The 18,467-nt window shown below is 37.1% G+C and overlaps 1 protein-coding gene across 1 annotated transcript; it reads left to right on the forward strand.

Moving 5' to 3' along the window:
- The first annotated feature begins 11,488 nt into the window (after positions 1-11,488).
- On the forward strand, positions 11,489-18,033 carry LOC141365369 (platelet-activating factor receptor-like). The gene is made up of 2 exons (XM_073869716.1): positions 11,489-11,603; positions 15,892-18,033. Exon 2 carries the CDS (start codon positions 15,901-15,903, stop codon positions 16,921-16,923), a length of 1,023 nt encoding a protein of 340 aa, XP_073725817.1. The 5' UTR covers positions 11,489-11,603; positions 15,892-15,900; the 3' UTR covers positions 16,924-18,033.
- Positions 18,034-18,467: the final 434 nt, after the last annotated feature.

Below are 18,467 nucleotides of genomic sequence, written 5' to 3' on the forward strand. Positions count from 1 at the left end.
CGCTCCCTCGATTTTGACCAAGGGAGCGTGTCTGCTTCATATGTACATTTCATGCAGCTCCATATCCCACAATGCAACATGATTGTAACGTCACTTCAGCAACTCCCGCATTGCACAGTTGAAATGATGGAGGGGGTGGTCTCCACTTTCCATGTGATCAAGGGTTTAGGGTGATCCATTTGAACCTTCTTCAAGTGTTTCAGCAGTAGTGGGCACTCATACAACCTAAGCAATGACGTACATCCAAGTGAACAAAACTAAGGGAAGTTAGCGAGGGAAGGTCATTAAAAAACGAACTGGAACGCAGGGCTTGTGGTTGCAGCATAGGGACTACAAACCAAGATGGCCACCGGGTCCCGGACTACAATTACCAGGTTCCTCAATGGTGGAGACAGCTGTTGCGAATGAAGGAGAAAAGCCTCTACACTTTCTCCCTGTTAGTGAGCTGAGAACAGAGAGTCTTGTTTGTTTTGTGTTTGATAGGGCACACAAAGAGAAGCTCGAAGAGTTTTTGGTTAAAAATTGTTTTGGTGTTTAAGTTGATGGTTAAAAAGAACCCAGTGATTTGATCTCTGCCTGGACTCGATTTGTGAAACAACCCACACTTTGGTGATACCCTACCTCTCACGATGCCACATATGGTGGAGAATGCGGACAGTATTATCCCAAACACAAGGGGGAGAGGAACATCCAGTTTTTTATATAAGCAGGAAGTTAGCAAAGCATGAAAAAAATTACTCCACATTGAAAAACGAATTTTTAGGAATCAAATGGGCATTGGAGACCCTTCGATACTACCTTCTAGGGCGGAAGTTTGTCCTGGTTACAGACCATGCCCCATTACAGTGGATGGCAAGGAATAAAGAGACCAATAGAAGGGTAACTCGATGGTTCCTGAGCCTCCAAGCATTTAATTTCTCTGTCATTCACAGGCCCAGACCTTGCCATGGCAACGCTGATGCCCTCTCACGACGAGAGACCCTCTACACTTTCTCCCTGCAACCACGAGCCACAGAGCAGAAAGGGGGGGGGGGCATCGTGAGAGGGTATGTTATAGAGGCAAGGTATCTGCCATCTAGGTGGTTGCAGCATGGGGACTAAAAACCAAGATGGCCACCGGGTCCCAGACTACAATTAACAGGTTTCTCAATGGTGGAGATAGCTGTTGCGAATGAAGGAAAATAGCAGTTAATGAGCTGAGAACAGAGAAGGCTTGTTCGACAGCCGGATGACGTCAAAGTACCGCAAGAGTGAGACGAAATTAGACTTTGTCCGATTTCTTTAATCGTTCTCGCATTACTTTGACGTCACCCGGCTTTCAGTTCTTACAGCGCCGCATGAAGTCGAACATGCCTGGTGTCTTGTTTGTTTTGTGTTTGATAGAGCACACAAAGAGAAGCTGGAAGAGTTTTTGGTTAAAAATCATTTTGGTATTTAATTTGATGATTAGAAAGAACGCAGTGATTTGATCTCTGCCTGGACTCGATATGTGAAACAACTCACACTTTGGTGATACCCTACCTTTCACGATGCCACAATATAATAACATATATTTTAAAATGTATTTCAAGGGTAAGCAAAAACATTTCTAATTTTACATCCCAAATGTTTTATTTACCAAATTCATTTTTAAATATATGCTAAATACAAGTTAATTTATAAATATATTTAATTTTAACCTTTTTAAAACTTATTTTTTACAAGTGCGACGTGAATATACAGGGAGTGCAGAATTATTAGGCAAGTTGTATTTTTGAGGATTACTTTTGTTATTGTACAACTACAGTGCTCTTGGTCAATTCAAAATCTTAACAAACCCTCAAACCTGAACATTTAAGTAATAAAAGTGAAATTTTGGCTTTCTTAAGAGAATATTTCTATGTACATCATTATTAGGCAACTATTAGTGTGCAGAATTATTAGGCAACTAAATGAAAAACAAAGATTTTACCATCTAACTTGTTTTTTTTTCAACTGTTAAAGTGAGAATAATAATCAAACTCTACATTTACAAAAAAAAAATAAAACAATAAAAAATAAAAAATATATAGACTCAGTGACCAATATAGCCACCCTTCTTTTCGATAACAGTCACAAGCCTAAACCCATCAGTTTAAAAAGTTTCATATGAATATGATACAATTTTGAAAGTCCATTATATCTTTGTTCTTTTTTGACAAAAGGTAGGCCTATAACTTATTTGGCAAAGTGCTTAGGCTACATGATAAGTGCTAAAAAATTAAGATTATTTTTCCATTTGTTTTCCCTGCATACTTAATAAGTCTTGCTTCTGTATTGTATATCTGGGGTTTCCAAACTTTTTCAACCCCTTTAAATAAAGTTTAGTTTCGCGTGCGCAAGTGAAACTATCTCGTGCTCACGTGAAACTTTCACGCTTGCACGTGAAACTAAACGCGGTAGTTTCACATGCGCATGCGAAAGTTTCACGTGAGCACGCGATAGTTTCACTTGCACACGCGAAACTAAACTTTATTTAATTTTTGCTCCATGTCCACTTAGGGGCTCCGTACGTATCAATAGAATGGGATGAATTTTTCATATGTATTGCACAACTTTTCACACTGCATGCTATTTATATGCATTTCATGAGAATGGGCTGACTGCAGACTTCTGTCGCCTACTAAGGATTTAATTATATTATTTTAATATAGTTAGTCATGAACTAAAGTGGGCCGGTCTAATGCATGAATCTCCAGGGCTGAAAAGGAGTCCCACTCCGGCCCTGATACTTCGGAATCTTCTGCTGTTGACTTTCTTGAGATAACAGGGTCAGTGTGTTCCAAAGCAAACATGAATTACTGAAATGGCGCCTTCATGTGAAAAAAACTTTTTACAACATCTATAATTCTAAAAATTATAGCTATAAACTGGCCTATAATTAAAAACTATTTAAATAGTTTAGTTCTTATTCTTTAACCAAGCAGAAATAATCAAAATATTTGGTGCAAACGCTTTTAGGTAATCATCACAGCATTATGGACACTAATATAACTAGAATGAGATTTGTTGTTTTTGCAATGTTAAAGTGATCTTATATAATTGTTTTTCAGCCTCTTTAATACAATACATCCAGAAAATACAGAAAATGTGTATATAGTACTAAAAACTGTATAGAAATGTAAACTGATGTTTCAAGTTTTTAGGGTAAACTCCCCTTTCACTTGAGCAATAGCAGGAAACTGCAGGATCTCTTAAACCTAAATAAAATTAAATCCTAATTTCTCATTTTAAAGAAATTAGTCTTTTTACTTCATTCTGCTCAAAAATGCTCAAGATGTGTTAGGGCGGCAGTGGCCTAGTGGTTCATGTAGGTTGTCTACAAACCGGAAGGTTGGTGGTTCAATCCCCGGCTCCACTGGACCAAGTGTCGAGGTGTCCTTGAGCAAGACACCTAACCCCAGCTGCTCCCGACGAGCTGGCTGGTGCCTTGTATGGCTGACACTGCTGTCGGTGTATGAATGTGTGAGTAAATGGGTGAATGTGAGGCTAATTGTAAAGCGCTTTGGATGGCCATAAATGCAGTCCATTTACCGTAGTGTCAAGAGAGGTCACATTAAACACCCACAACGATGCATAAAGACGACTTTAGTCCTGATTTTTTTTTTGGTATACATATTTCCTGTATTTTTGGTTTGTATCTTAATAAAAGTGATTAAAAAATAAATATGGATGGACATTAAAACTTTTAAAACAACAAGTCTGGTGCACAGTACTGTATATCAGTTAATAAGCTAAATGAACTTAGGTTTTTATTTATAGGACCAAAATGCCAAATTCTATTTAGTCATGATTACTTAAAGGTCCCCTCATGTGTTTTCAGCAATATAAAAAAGTATCCCCTCTGGTATCTCCAGAATGTGTCTGTAAAGTTTCAGCTCAAAATACACTGCAGATCTTTCATTATATGATGTTGAACATGGCCATTTTTGGCTCCAATAAAAACATCCTGACTCTTTAAATGCAAAGAAAGCTTCTGCTTTGGACTACATCAAAACATCTGTCTCTGGCAGAAGGTTAAACTACACGCTCATAAGGCGGAGTCTGTGAGCGGTTATGGGTGGGACGTAATCAATGTGACATCACAGGGAATCCCCAACAGCCTGTTTTGGTAACTGTTGTGTTTTAAAGGTTACACAAAGAAGAAAAGATGGATTTGTATAATAACCGGATGTTTCTGCAAACACACTGGTGACTCATCTTCTACTGGAAACACATTTAAAAGTGCATGTGTTAGGTTAGGGGGGCTTAAAGTAAGGACAAGGCATTGATGCATTCCTACAGTAGAAAGATTGGACATTTGAGACATTTGCTTTACGTGTCCTCACAAGTCGGATTTCAACATGACTGTGACCTAGTCTGGGAAAGCCCAGATAGAGTCGTTTTTTTGTGAATTGCTGTTTTCGGCATAAAATCAATCTAGATGTAAAGAACATTCTGTGAAAATATAACCTTGTTATCTTTAATAATGACTAAGACTGTATCAAATATTGAAATCAAACTTTGATGCTCCTAAACCATAATCAGATTATGAGACTTTAACCTGGATTTCACAGACAGTGTCACATACTATTTGCGAGAACATTTAACAACAGCACTTCACAAATATAACTAAACTTACACACACCTATTTAAAGGAAAAAAACACCGGTTTTCTATATTTTACTATGTTCTTACCTCAACTTAGACAAATTAATACATATGTATATTTTTCAATGGGTGCACTTAATCTTTGCACAGTGCGTTGTGAATGTGTTAGCATTTAGCCTAGCCCCATGCATTCCTTAGGATCCAAACAGGGCTGAATATAGATGCCACCTAACACTTCCATGTTTTCCATATTGAAAGACTGTTTAAATAGGGCACTTAGCACTGCAACAATAGTGAAAAACTGTGGTGTTTTCCTTTAAAGGTGTAATATATTTATCCTGAGACTGAGGCCTGTGGTGGCGCTACGTTCTTGGCTGACAGGGGGCGCTGTGCTGCCTGGTTCAGTGGATGGAGCCAGATGCATTGATGGTCAAATGCTATACAACACACAACTGTACACATTATGCAATATTTAAATTACAGACGGATATTAAATGGCAAATGGTAAAGATACATTTCATATTCACATATGGCAACCTGCAGCATTTCCGCAGTAGACAGTTTTTAAACAAACAATGTCACAGGTCAGCAATCGTACCCATGTGGATATCTCTTCCTTCCTCTCAAACAGTCTTGATCTCTGGAGTGTCAGACTTTCAGGAAAACAGGAAAACCTTTGTCCGAGCAGCAGCTGGCCAAATCATCTAGTGATTTTGGCGATTTGGCCTTTACAATCCATCTGCATTGAAGCCTGGATATGGTTTGGATAAAGCAAATTACATTTCTCTGAACTGCTGAACTGTCTATGTGGATGTATTTTTGCACAGGACTGATTTACTCATTTACTTGGATAATGAACAGGATTAATGATCGCAGTAATTGATGTCTCTCTGATTTAGATGATGGTGTCCAGAGATTACGAAGCTAAGAACAAACACGACTAATGGCTTGTCTTGAACACTTAAACAAAATTGTTTAATACATAGTGTCACAATATGGATAGCTGAATGAGAGTAAGCCAGCTGTCTGTTTATTAACTTGCATATTAACTTGACTGACTTGGCAGGATTTCTTATTGCATATTAGGAGGCATCTGATTGCAGCCTGCTGTACGATAATACATTAGTTCTTGACAATAATGAAATGGATTTAAAGCTCATTCTTTAAATTTAAAAGTCAGGATTTTCCTTTAGTATTTAAAAGTGAGGTTTACAATTTTAAACAAGCCAGTTTCCATCCAGCCATTTTATTAGACAATAAGATCGGAATGCATAAACTGTTTTATGGGTATTCCATTTATTTATCGTCCCTCTTCTTTTGGGAACCGAAACCTTTCTATTTTCGACAAGATTTTCGTCCCAGAGGTCAGTTTAGTCACCAGGCAGACCGACAAACAAGCACCAAGTTAACTTCCGGCCAGATGCATAACCGATGAAACCGTCTTCAGAGAGTAAACATTACAGTAGCACCAAGACCGAACAATAAAAAGCCATTCTGAACTGAAATAATCTAAGTTTGCAATTAAGAATAGCTAATGTGAGGTTAGTTAATAAAACTTTTCAATAGGAGAATCAAAATACATTTAAACAAAGGATGTTGTTGTGAAATAAGACATAAAACAGATAAACTCTTTGTGTGGTTTCCAGGACAGGGCTTTTCCTAGTCCCAGACTAAAATGCATGTTTAAGCTGCCTTAATTTTCAAACATCTTGAACATATATAAGTGCCATTATTTTGTCTCAAGATGCACACAAGTTTTGTTTTTTGTAAGGTTTGTTTGTAAAAACTACCTAAATGTCTTAATTTAACTAAGGGCTAGTCCTGGATTAATCTAAACCCTGTCCATAACTGCTCCTTTATGTACTGTATATAAAAACTCAAAAGTGTTTATATTGCAAAAGATGATCTAATATTTCCATCCGTTTCACTAGAGGGAGACAAAATCCAGGACAACAAATTGCCTTCCACTTGTTTTCAATCAGCACTTGGACAGCAGCAGGTCAGATTCAGAGCAGTCAACAATGCACAGCGACTCATTTCTCTGCAACAAATGACCACAAAAATGACCAAAACTCTGGGCCAAATGCACTAAAATAAATCAAGATCAATGTGGCACAATGTTAATATCTTATAAATATTCAAATCTATTTCTTCTAGCTCAATTTGAGCATTGGTACAGGTCAAACTGGATTTTTGTAGTTGTACGATATATTTGTCTCAAGCTGTGTATAAAAGGTGGCCTGGCAAAATATTCTGGGAGCCATTCTGTACCCAGAAACTCCCACACTCTGTGTGTATTCAAACCTTATGGAGGCATCCTGTAATCAGGAGCTCCCACACTTTTTGTGTGTATTAAAACATCATGGAAGAAATCTTTAACAAGAATCTTCCTAGACCACTTTGTGTGTCTTTAATTGCCAGGTATGCTTTGTTTTTTGTGAAATGTTCATTTTTCTATGCTGATCTTTTAGTGAATGTTTTGATATATTTTTGATGGATTTGAATAACCAAATTATTGATTTAAGTGTAACCTGCCTGGCAAAATAAATTGTTCATCTTTATTGATTTCAAAACTTGTCATATCTTTTATTATATTTTCAGGGTTTAAGATAAATATACTGGAGGGGGCATAGATTAGGAGAATTGCCTCTATTGAAATATTACTGGAGTAATTACCTCCCCGTTTAAGGTTGGATGGAGAATTGCCTCAACCTAAACATAGATGGATCCTCTTATTTTCAATGTGTTTTGGAGAAACCTCTAACTTTAACTTAAGTTAGAAGGAGAATGCCTCTATGCCCAGCTGTATGGAACTGCCTTAGCACCTTCAGAACTACACCTTATTCTCTATGTGAATATAATTCATTCTAAATAAATATAATAATAATTATATAAATTATGATCAGCATCAGAATAGTATTGATAAAATACAAATTGGAGTCAGATTATAATGCGAACCATGCGAACACATTGTATAATACCATATACACTAAATAACATAGTTATTTTAGCAATGAAATAGGTGCACTTTAAAGACAATTTTCTCAATATTTCGATTTTTGCACCCTCAGGCAGTGCAGCGCGCCTGACGTTTCCATGCGTTTAAAACGTGTTAAAATGTTTCTCTTGAATGCACTATGAGTCGCCTTTGATAAAAGCATCCACTAAATGCATAAATCTAAAAGCATCAGAGGTGTTCAGAAGACAAACAGATTTGTAATAAAGGATAAATGATGGCTGAATTCTTACTTTCTCCTTTATAGAAAGTGTGAATGTAGTTGTGTCTGTTTGTTTTTGTAAGATGCCACCCATTGGCCCAACGACGGAATCCAATGGTGTGGTGAAGGGATCACGTGTTATTTCCGTCTGTACCACTTCTAGAAGAATAATTCCATATTAGGATTAATTTAATTTCTTTGACCTCTGTGTTTAAATTATAATCTGACTCCAATTGAATATAGTAAGAATTTAGTACACTGTTCCAATTATCTGTTGATCATAATTTAGATATTTGATTATTTATAAATTCCGGGTGCGCAATTACGTGGGGCCTCGCGGGCTTGGGGGCCCCCTACTGGCCACAAGGTGTGCGAAAGTATGTCACGTTTATTCAGACCCAAATCTAAGGTACGGATAAAGCACGCATGAGCGAGAGATGTGCGAGTATGCACGCAGAATAATATTTGCGCGCATCCTCGCGAGGGCACATATACTGTAGGCTACTTCATGAGCGAAACTCTACGGGAATGCGCAACTCTGCTCGGCGAGCACAAATGCAGCCACACAAGTGCTGGTAAGAGCGCTCGCTCGACTCTCTCTCTGTGCTCTTGTAACTCCACAACATTCACTCGATGGTCAAGTTTACTTTAAAGACTTTGGGCTTCACACATGTGATTGGTGGTTTGGTTTGATTAGTGACAACCATCTTTTGTTTCACGCTCGCTTGTACAGGTATAAACATGAAAAAGACTCCACACAGGGGTTTAAATCACATCGAAAATACATAAATCATATTCTGTATCTCATCATTGTAATTAAAATCTCATCTTTAGTGTATGTCTAGTCTATATGATTGTTGTATCTCACAGTAAGTTTGTTTTTGCAATATAAACATGAGAGTTATGTTATTCCCATCCATAAATTCAAGCAATAACCAACTTACAATGTTGTTTGCTGGTGTTTGTTAGTTCAGTTTGTTAGATCAGTCTGAATCATAATCTAATGCTTCCTCTTTATCCTCATTTAGTTTTTTTTAGTTAGATTTTAGACACAGTTGCAGTCTTAATTACATTGTTTTAAATATAAGACATTTGCAAGCAAAAGACATTTGTTTAAACCAAGAAATTTTGGCATACCAAACTGTAACAATCTAGTGTTATTTTAAGCAGTGTAAAACAAAATTCACACGGTTTAAATATATCTCACTTAATTCTATATACTGAATCTTATTGTTGTGCATTTGAATTGAAAAACCTGGGGCATGGGGGGCCCTGGTTCTTGGATTTTGCATAAGGCCCCCAAAATGGTAAACACGCCACTGTGCACATGATATACGTCGGCCGTTGCGTATATCTCACGGACACAAAATTGCCGGTTCTGATTTTAGTCAGAGGTTGCCGGGTAAACTAATGCTTGCTCGGATCATAAAAATAGTTACTTTAGTCACGATCATGCAACTTGTTAAGTCAGGTGATAGACATAATTCTGTGATCATATCCTGACATACTTATTTTGCGGTAATACCAGACTCCTTTTATACACAGCTTGAGACAAAGACATCGTAAAAAAACCCAGTTTGACCTGTGGCAAGTGATCTTAAAGAACACCTAGTCAAACTAGCCAGAAGTATCTGGCAAAACCCCACCTCTACAAGAAATGCATCTTCTATCCTAAGTTCTAAAACCTTGATCCATCTTATCTGAGATTTATAGAAATGAGACCTTTTACTCATCGCACCACGACCTTTAAAATAATACTAAACATGAATATAAAATTACAATCTTAGAACCACATAATATGTATACATTACATCATATATTTCAGCAGATACCCAGTGATGTGAGTGCAAAAGCCTTTGTGATGAAGACATTTGGAGCAGAAAGATTTTCATGTCTGTAACCAGTTCAACCTGAGGGTCAAATTTCGGTTAACAACACCACCTGAGGTTTAATTGTTTTACAATGTCTCTTCATCAATATCATTTTTCTGGCTAATAATGTGCATAAATTGCAGGGGTGGACTTACCCATTAGGCAAAGGTCGGCAGTTGCCTTGGGCCCCGCCTTACCAAGGGGCCCCAAAACGCAGGGGTGTACTTGGTGAGCTGCCACTTTTTGCCCCTGCTTATCATCAAGATTCCCAGAAAACTATCATAATTTTGTTTAATTAAGAATTCTATTTAAACATCTTTTGTGTTTTTCAGTATATTCCCATAAAAGGTTTGAACGTTATTATTACATCTGCACGAATGCGCCCCCCATTATAGTTTAAAGTGGATCATTCCATGCAGTACCGGATATATGCGCGCATAGCTCAAATCAACAAAGCGAGCAGAGCTGCAGGCAGCAGCGAGTGAGTTTGATACATTAAAAGAGCGAAGCTGCAAGGAAATAAACTAAGAGTGAAACGTAGCTACACCAATGGAGCAGAAAAGATGATTCACACAAAAATGTTGCAAAAGTCTCCGCTTTTCTCCACACAAACACTGCCACGGTCTGTGCTGGTCTCAGCAACCTCTTTTCCGTCAGACACAGCTCTCTCTCGGCCACGGACACTGATAGTGTGCCGGTGAGTATGCCTTTAGGTAAGCTTTAGTCCGCCGAAATGTCTGCCCAGCACCACTAAAGATTGTAATTCATCCCCAATCTGCACACGAATTCGTGATCGCTTTAGTCTCATTTAATCTCATATGAAAACGGTAGCATGCTTCGGCTTTGCCCTGTATATCACTAGCGAACATCAAAGTACAAGATGTGTACATAGATGACATCTGTATAGTTCAATAATATAAAAACTGTTTACATAATGTAATGCAGAAGCAATACATGACGCTTTACCATCCATATAGAAAGTCAAATGTCACCCCTTGTTTATCTTATTTCGAGTTCTTAACACCTATGATTGCATTATTTTAAAACCATATTATGTTTCTTCTCATCATATTATGTTCATTTGAATACAAAGTATTTTAATTTAAAATATATTGTGGATGTAATGTGGCATTAAATGAAAATGTATTAAAGAAATTAAGTACACAAAGTAAAACAAAAAGTACATAATTGTTAAACACATCTTTTTACCATGTTGTACTGCGGTTAGTATAAAATCCAATCATATTATCAAACAGTATTAATCTCAACCTCATTGGGGGCTGAAACTTATGTAACCTAGAGGAAAAAAGAGATAGCGATGAGAAAGAGAGAAAAATACAGTAAAGGTTGCATAAAGGGTGCATAGTTAGGGCCCCGACACATGGTTCGCCTTGAGCCCCCAAATCACTAAATCCGCCCCTGATAAATTGTCCATTAGAAAACCACTAAACAAGAGAATCTATGGGCAGTTAGAAGAGTTCAATAATTCATTTTTAGTGTGGCTGTTATATCATCTTAATTTTAGAAACGATCATCATACTAATAGATCATTTATATAAGCAATTTTCCTGTTCTTATGAACAACTTCTTATGGCCAATTTCCAAATTTTCCCTATTTTCTCCAAGCAAATGGATTCTTATGGATTCCAAATGGATTAAATTTAGTGAAACAGAAACAGCCTTAAAGCATGGCAAAAATGTCATAGCTGCTGCGAGCCAGAAAGAAGTGCAATACATTTTCTGTGTGTGTGTGTGTGTGAGAGAGAGAGAGAGAGAGAGAGAGAGAGAGAGAGAGAGAGGGGTGTGACTTTGAACGTGAACAGAGCCATTAAAGGCTGTTGCGCGCACTTCAGAGAGAGCGTGAGGAGCGCGTGCTGGAACAAACACATTGATCTCGATATACGAGGTGGGTTACAATAAATTATTACACTTTTATTTAAATAACAGTCTTACCTTGAATAAAGTATGGAAGGTATTTTTGGTCTTTTTTTATTAATTAATTAAATGATAAAATAAAAAATTAAATCGCAAAATATGTCCCAAGTTTGAAAATTAAATGCTAAAATAAAAATTAAAACATTAAATTATTTCATTTTCATTTTCAACTTGATGAAGCATCATTCTGGCCAAATTGAAAAATAAAATAAAATTAATGATTTGACATTTCATTTTCCATTTTATCTTGAGGGCAAGACAGCCAAAATTAAAATAAAAAGGCAAACTTGAAAAGGAATCTGTAAAAACATTTTTAAAAGGCTTTTTATTCATGCCCAAGCAATAATAGGGACAAAATTAAAATGTAAAGTTTAGTTTTAATTTTATGTTCTGTTTTTCATTTTCTTTTTCATGTTTCGTTTTCATTTTCGTGTTCATTTATTTTTTTACAAATTCAATGTTAATCAGTGGGTGGGGCTTACTTGCTTAAAAAAGGGGATCGGCTGAAGCAGTGTTGCCAACTCAGCGACTGTGTTGCCAACTTAGCGACCTTATTGCTACATCTAGCGACTTTTAGACCCATTTAGCCAAACTTAGCGACTGTTTGGATGAATCTTAGCTTCACATCTGTACAGATAGGCTACTGTGTCGATTGTACTGGCCCACAAGTAATATTCAAAAATAATGCACACCCACAATGTAACGGTGCTTCACCTCGTGCCACACTACCACCTTGCATTCTGCATTATTTTCTAATAATTCAATGGCCTGTTGTCAATTATTCCTTATATATAGCCAAACATATATTTACACATTTACTTAATAGTACATTTATGTGCTGTTTTAAAAACATGCTAATGATAATACCTATATAGATGTATTTATGACAGACAGAGAAATGAAAAGGCAGTGAGTTTGTAAACAGCTTGTAAGTATGCTGAAGTAGGCTATGTTTGCATATGCTGCATATACTTTGCATATAAGCTCAGTTCAATATAAAGTTGACGTCCCCGTTGAAGTCTTTTCTGATTTATGTAATCCCAGATTGGTTTGATGATGGTTAAATCAGGGATCAGTTGCTCAGACTGTTTTTTAATTAAAATTAGTTATTATGGAAATCAAAAATTTTGTTTTGACACACTGAAGAAATTAAAGAAACATATTAAAGAACATTTTGTTATTTTTACTCACGCTTGTGTTATAAAGTGTCATTTGATCCCCAATGTCTTTCTTTGTTCTTCGGAAACCCAAATGCAGATATTTAAATAAATAAATAAACCCATATATATACTGTGTTAGACTTGATGAGACTATTCTAGTGCACGTATGTATTGTTGTTCTTGTGTTGCTAATTGCTTCTATTGTTACGATAGTAACTGTAATTGCTTCTTCTCACAACACTTAAAGGCGGGGTGCATGATTTCTGAAAGCCAATGTTGATATTTGAAATCACCTAAACAAACACGCCCCTACCCTACATATGCAACCCAGGCAACGATCTTGGTTAGTAGACACGCCCCTTAGTGCTGATTGGCTATAAGTGTGTTTTGGTACTCGGCCCGACTCCCTTTCCAAAGTGTTTTTCAAAATTCATGCACCCCGCCTTTAAATACTGTATGACACAAGTGGAATGAATTTATTAATTTAAAGGTCCCGTTCTTTCTGTGTTTTGAAGCTTTGATTGTATTTAAAGTGTGCAATATAACATGTGTTCATGTTTCACACGTAAAAAACATTGTATTTTTCGCACAGTTTACTTGTCTGTATAGCGCTGTTTTCACTGTCCTCAAAACGGGCTGATGTCTTCCTTGTTTTATGAAGTCCCTCCTTCAGAAATATGTAACAAGTTCTGATTGTGTAGTTTGTTTAGTGTGTTGTGATTCGACAGCAGCTTAGCTTAGCAGAGCCGTTTAAGCCATTCAATCAAGTAGAGGGCTGTAGTCAAAACCAGCCGTTCGCTGTAGGCTTTGAAAGGGAACTTCTGTTAAAGAAAATATATCGCCTGCCAGTGAACTTTAAGCTTTATCATTTTGCAGGTATTATTTATGCTCTAACACAACATTACACACTAACTAAAGTTTGAAAAATGGGATCAGGATGAATGTGACCTTTAATTTTGGGGTGAGCTATACTTTTAAAACATTTTATTATTGGTGAAACATTTTTGTGCCTAAGTAGCATTGCTGTATCAAATGTAGATAGATCACACAGTAATATAGCATATTATATTTTAAACCAATTATTAACTGATAGCTATTTTCCTGATTGGTACAATTAACTTGTGGGCAGTGTAAGCCTGGCGTTGAAACTACTGCAATTATAAATAGACTTTATCGATGATGCTCTGTGGTTTTATAGAATGAAGCTTCATCTATTTCCTTCTTTCAGATTCAAGAGATTGCAGATAAATATGCTGTAATGAGAACAGAAAACCAGATACATCACATCACTGACTGGAAGAAAGGAAGAACATTTTTTATATAAAGTGTGAGAAAAGAGGCGTTATTCTCATCACTGAGAACTGCTGGTTAATTGAAAGATTAACATCATTATAAGCATTGTGATACAATCCACACCCCAACCGAATGTTAAGATCAGTGGTACACCAGTATGAGATTCATCAGTGCTGCTTCTTAAAATATTTGCACCCGCCACATGCAAAAAACCTCATGTGATTACAAATTTGCATCAGATTTACATTTAAACATTTGGCAGAGGCTTTTATCCAAAGAAACTTACAAAGTATTTATTTTTATCAGTTTGTGGGTTCGTTGGGTTTTTTGCACTGCGGGCGCAATGCTCTACAAAAATACCTATGGATTTACTTAAGTTGAAACAAACAAAAAAAAACATGGTTAGTGTAGTAAAACCATGGTTACCACAAAATAGCCATGATTTTGAAAACCATGGTTTGTTAATAGTAATCAATGCACAAAAAAAACATGGTTACTTTTACCACAAAAGCTAACTACCACTGAGCTAAACCAACGTGATCTCATGAGAATACATACAGTGAGGAAAATAAGTATTTGAACACCCGGCTGTTTTGCAAGTTCTCCCACTTAGAACTCATGGAGGGGTCTGAAATTGTCAACGGTGCATGTCCACTGTGAGAGACATCATCTAAAAAAATCCAGAAATCACAATATATTATTATTTTTTTACTATTTATTTGTATGATACAGCTGCTGCAAATAAGTACCCGAACACCTGTCAATCAGCTAGAATTCTGACCCTCAAAGACCTGTTAGTCTGCCTTTAAAATGTCCAGCTCCACTCCATTTATTAATTAGATGCACCTGTTTGAGGTTGTTAGCTGCATAAAGACACCTGTCCACCCCATACAATCAGTAAGAATCCAACTACTAACATGGCCAAGACCAAAGAGCTGTCCAAAGACACTAGAGACAAAATTGTACACCTCCACAAGGCTGGACGGGGAAAGATAATGGTCTAATTGGATTTTTATGGATTATGCTAAACTATGCTAAAAGTGGTACTGCCAGACCCCGGAGATCAGCTGAATGGATTCCAAAACGATAAAAATCAAATGTGTAAAAATTAGCCTATTTTCAAAAACAGTGGAATGTCCCTTTAAAATGAATACAATTTCTGTAATCATTTAACCATTTTGTAATATTTAGTTTATTTGCCATGACACACAAAAGGCATTTCATCCTATGCAACAATAATTACACCAAAACACAACATAAATTCACAAAAGATGGTAATTTTATTCATTCGCTGTAATCTACATCTTTAAAATTCATACGATTGCGAGGAACAGATCCAAATTCATACAGCGATTTTGATCCCAGTTCTCATCAATGTCAAATCCCGCATTCGTTATGAACTCAAATTCAAATAATGCGCCTCAAGAAGCTTTACGACACATTTCACGGCACTGATATCAAACGCTCATTGGATCTTACGTGCTATGTCACAGATTTGCAACATTGCCGTCTTTCAATCTATGTACTTTTAAAATTTGAAATGCACACCCTCTGAGAAGCCGGATTAATGATGACTTCATTAAAATGTAAAAATGCTACGATTAAATGTTACAAATACGTCTACATTGTATGCTTTAGCATCTATTTAAACGTATAAAAGTACATTTTGTGTTTTTGAAAGTTACATATTAATACTGCATATTAACAGTGAGACCAGACTGGCTTACCACTTTACAGCAAAACTTAACAAAAATAAGAATGTGTAATGCTCATAATGTCTTATTTATCTCATGCATCTCTTTTCAGATATTCAACATGGAGTTCATCGAGTCGGAGTTTCGTTACAACCTCTTCCCCATCTTCTACGGCGTGGTCTTTGTCTTAGGATTGGCGGCCAACTGCTACGCACTTTATGTATTGCACAAAATGCGGGACTCTAAAGCCATGAGTGAGATTCGCATCTACATGACCAACCTGACACTAGCAGATTTGCTGTTCGTGTCCGCTCTACCATTTTGGATCGGGTACTACGCGAACAATGGCGACTGGAACTATTCGGATGTTGTCTGTCGCATCACAGGGTCGTTCTTTTTTATTAACACCTACTGCTCCATCTTCTTTCTTGGTGTTATCAGCATTAATCGTTACTGGGCTGTTACCAGGCCACTGATGGCCGCTTCTTCCGACTGCTGGAAACGTGGAGCGATCATCTCAGCGGGCGTCTGGGGCGTCACTCTTTCAGCTTCGATTAAATTTCTCATTGATCCTGGGCTCCAGGAAGACCACAAGACCGCGAAAAACCGCTGCTTCGAGGGTTATCATAACGAGACTGATGATACGAAATACGCAGTCGCCTCAACGCATTTCCTTATTATCGCCGTGTTTTTTGTCATCTTCTTAATGGTGATTCTGTGCAACATCTCGATCGCTCGAACTCTTCTGTCTCAACCCATCAGTCAGCCCCGAGCCAGTACGGGGAAGCGACCCGGCGGCACAAAGCGGAGAGCTTTAAAGATGCTGTTTGCCGTTGTGGCCGTGTTTGTGATCTGTTTCCTACCCCATCATGTGGTGCAGGGTCCGTGGGTTCTGGCAGTGTTGGACCTAAAAAAACAATGGAGCGATGAGACTCGTCAAGTCATTAATGATGCTCATCAGATCACACTCATGCTGATGGGATTAAATTGCATTCTGGATCCTGTGGTGTATTGCTTTGCCACCACAAAGTTTCGCAAATACATCCAGGGTCACTTTAAAAAGGTCAAGGATAAGAAAAACTGCTCACGTCAGACGCTAAGCACGGCTATGTCTCCGAAGAGCAGTATTCAGACCAAGTTATGAATGTTGCCAAAAGTATAGATGACTCTTGATGTTTGTTTATTAATTTATTAATTCATTTCACAATTCAAAGTTTGCTCCACTGTTACTTGCATGCATTGGTGGTGTAGCACCTAAACTATTTTACAGTTTTTACCAATTGCTTACACACGTTTTCAAAACTAAGTCTCCTTTTTTCAAAACTCTACACACAATTCTCAAAACTGCACACACAAAATGCAAAATAGCTCACATCTCCTTCAAAATGCAACACTGCATTCAAAATGCCACAAACACACGTCAGAATCAAGCATTTGCATCAAATGGCAAACACTTCTTTCATAATAATACATTTTTGGATATACCAGGTAAACACTGCTGTTCTAAATCTAAAGCTCTTTGGTCTTTCATAGGCTTATATCTACATTTCAATACAATGTTCTACAGTGAAAGTAATCTGCTGAGAGGGGTAACAAGTACACCGAAAACGCCAATGCAATGTAGAAACAGAAAATATTTATTAGTCCAAACATTACTGTTGTATACATTAGCATACAACAAAACTATAAACATGTAAACCAAACCTATATTCTTTACAGTAGAATACAGTAAATTGTGTGGGGTCCCGGTCCAGGATCTGGCAAGGGGGGTGGGGTGCAGATTGCCAAAACAGGTAATCTGACCTTTGACCTATTTATAGGCCTATCTACTACTGTAAAATAATGCAGTGATTGGTTAGTGATCAGTTAGGCAATTAGTGTTTGCACATGTGAGGAGTTTGTCTGTGTGACCTGGTGAATAAGTGTAGCATTTTGATTGGTTGTGTTTGAAAAAAGGAAAGCAAGTCACTTCCTCATAGATCTTTATGTTTTAGGTAGAGAATTGTGTGTAGTGTTTTGAAAAAAGTGTTTTATGCAATTGAAAACTGAGTCAAAGGCTGAGAAATAGCTTATGGTTTTGATGATTTGGCATGTAGTTTTGCACTTTGAGTGAGAGGTTTCAAAAATTGTGTGACATGAAAAGATTTTGTGTCTAACCAATCGTAAAAACCTGTAAAAGAATGGCTCAAAATGAAAAATACAAACTTGTATGACACAAAGCTGTCGTATACGGAAGAGGATTAGGGCCACTGGTATTCTGACTTTAAACTCAGAATTCTGATTTTAAACTCAGAATTCTAACTTTAATCTCAGATTTCTAAGATTAAAGTCAGAATTCTGAGATTAAAGTCAGAATTCTGAGATTAAAGTCAGAATTCAAATATTTTTTTCACCAGTGGCCCTAATCCTCTTCCGTAGTCATATGGCTTGAGATAACTTGAAATGTAGTCACATGGACCACTTTGCGGTTGTTGTGGGTTTTTTAAGGCTTGAAGCATAGGTTTGCTACAAAACCATGGGTTACTGTAGTAAGACCATGGTTTTGCCAATGGTAAACTTGTTTAATTTTCATAAGGGTTGTTAGTGCAGTGTTTTGGCAACGGTTTCATGAAGAATGATAATGTTTATGCCAGAAGCTAAAGATTGACAAAGACAAATAAGAGGTCACATGTGGTTGATCTGTAAGAT

This window comes from Misgurnus anguillicaudatus, chromosome 7, assembly GCF_027580225.2.
Source record: "Misgurnus anguillicaudatus chromosome 7, ASM2758022v2, whole genome shotgun sequence".
Taxonomy (NCBI): domain Eukaryota; kingdom Metazoa; phylum Chordata; class Actinopteri; order Cypriniformes; family Cobitidae; genus Misgurnus; species Misgurnus anguillicaudatus.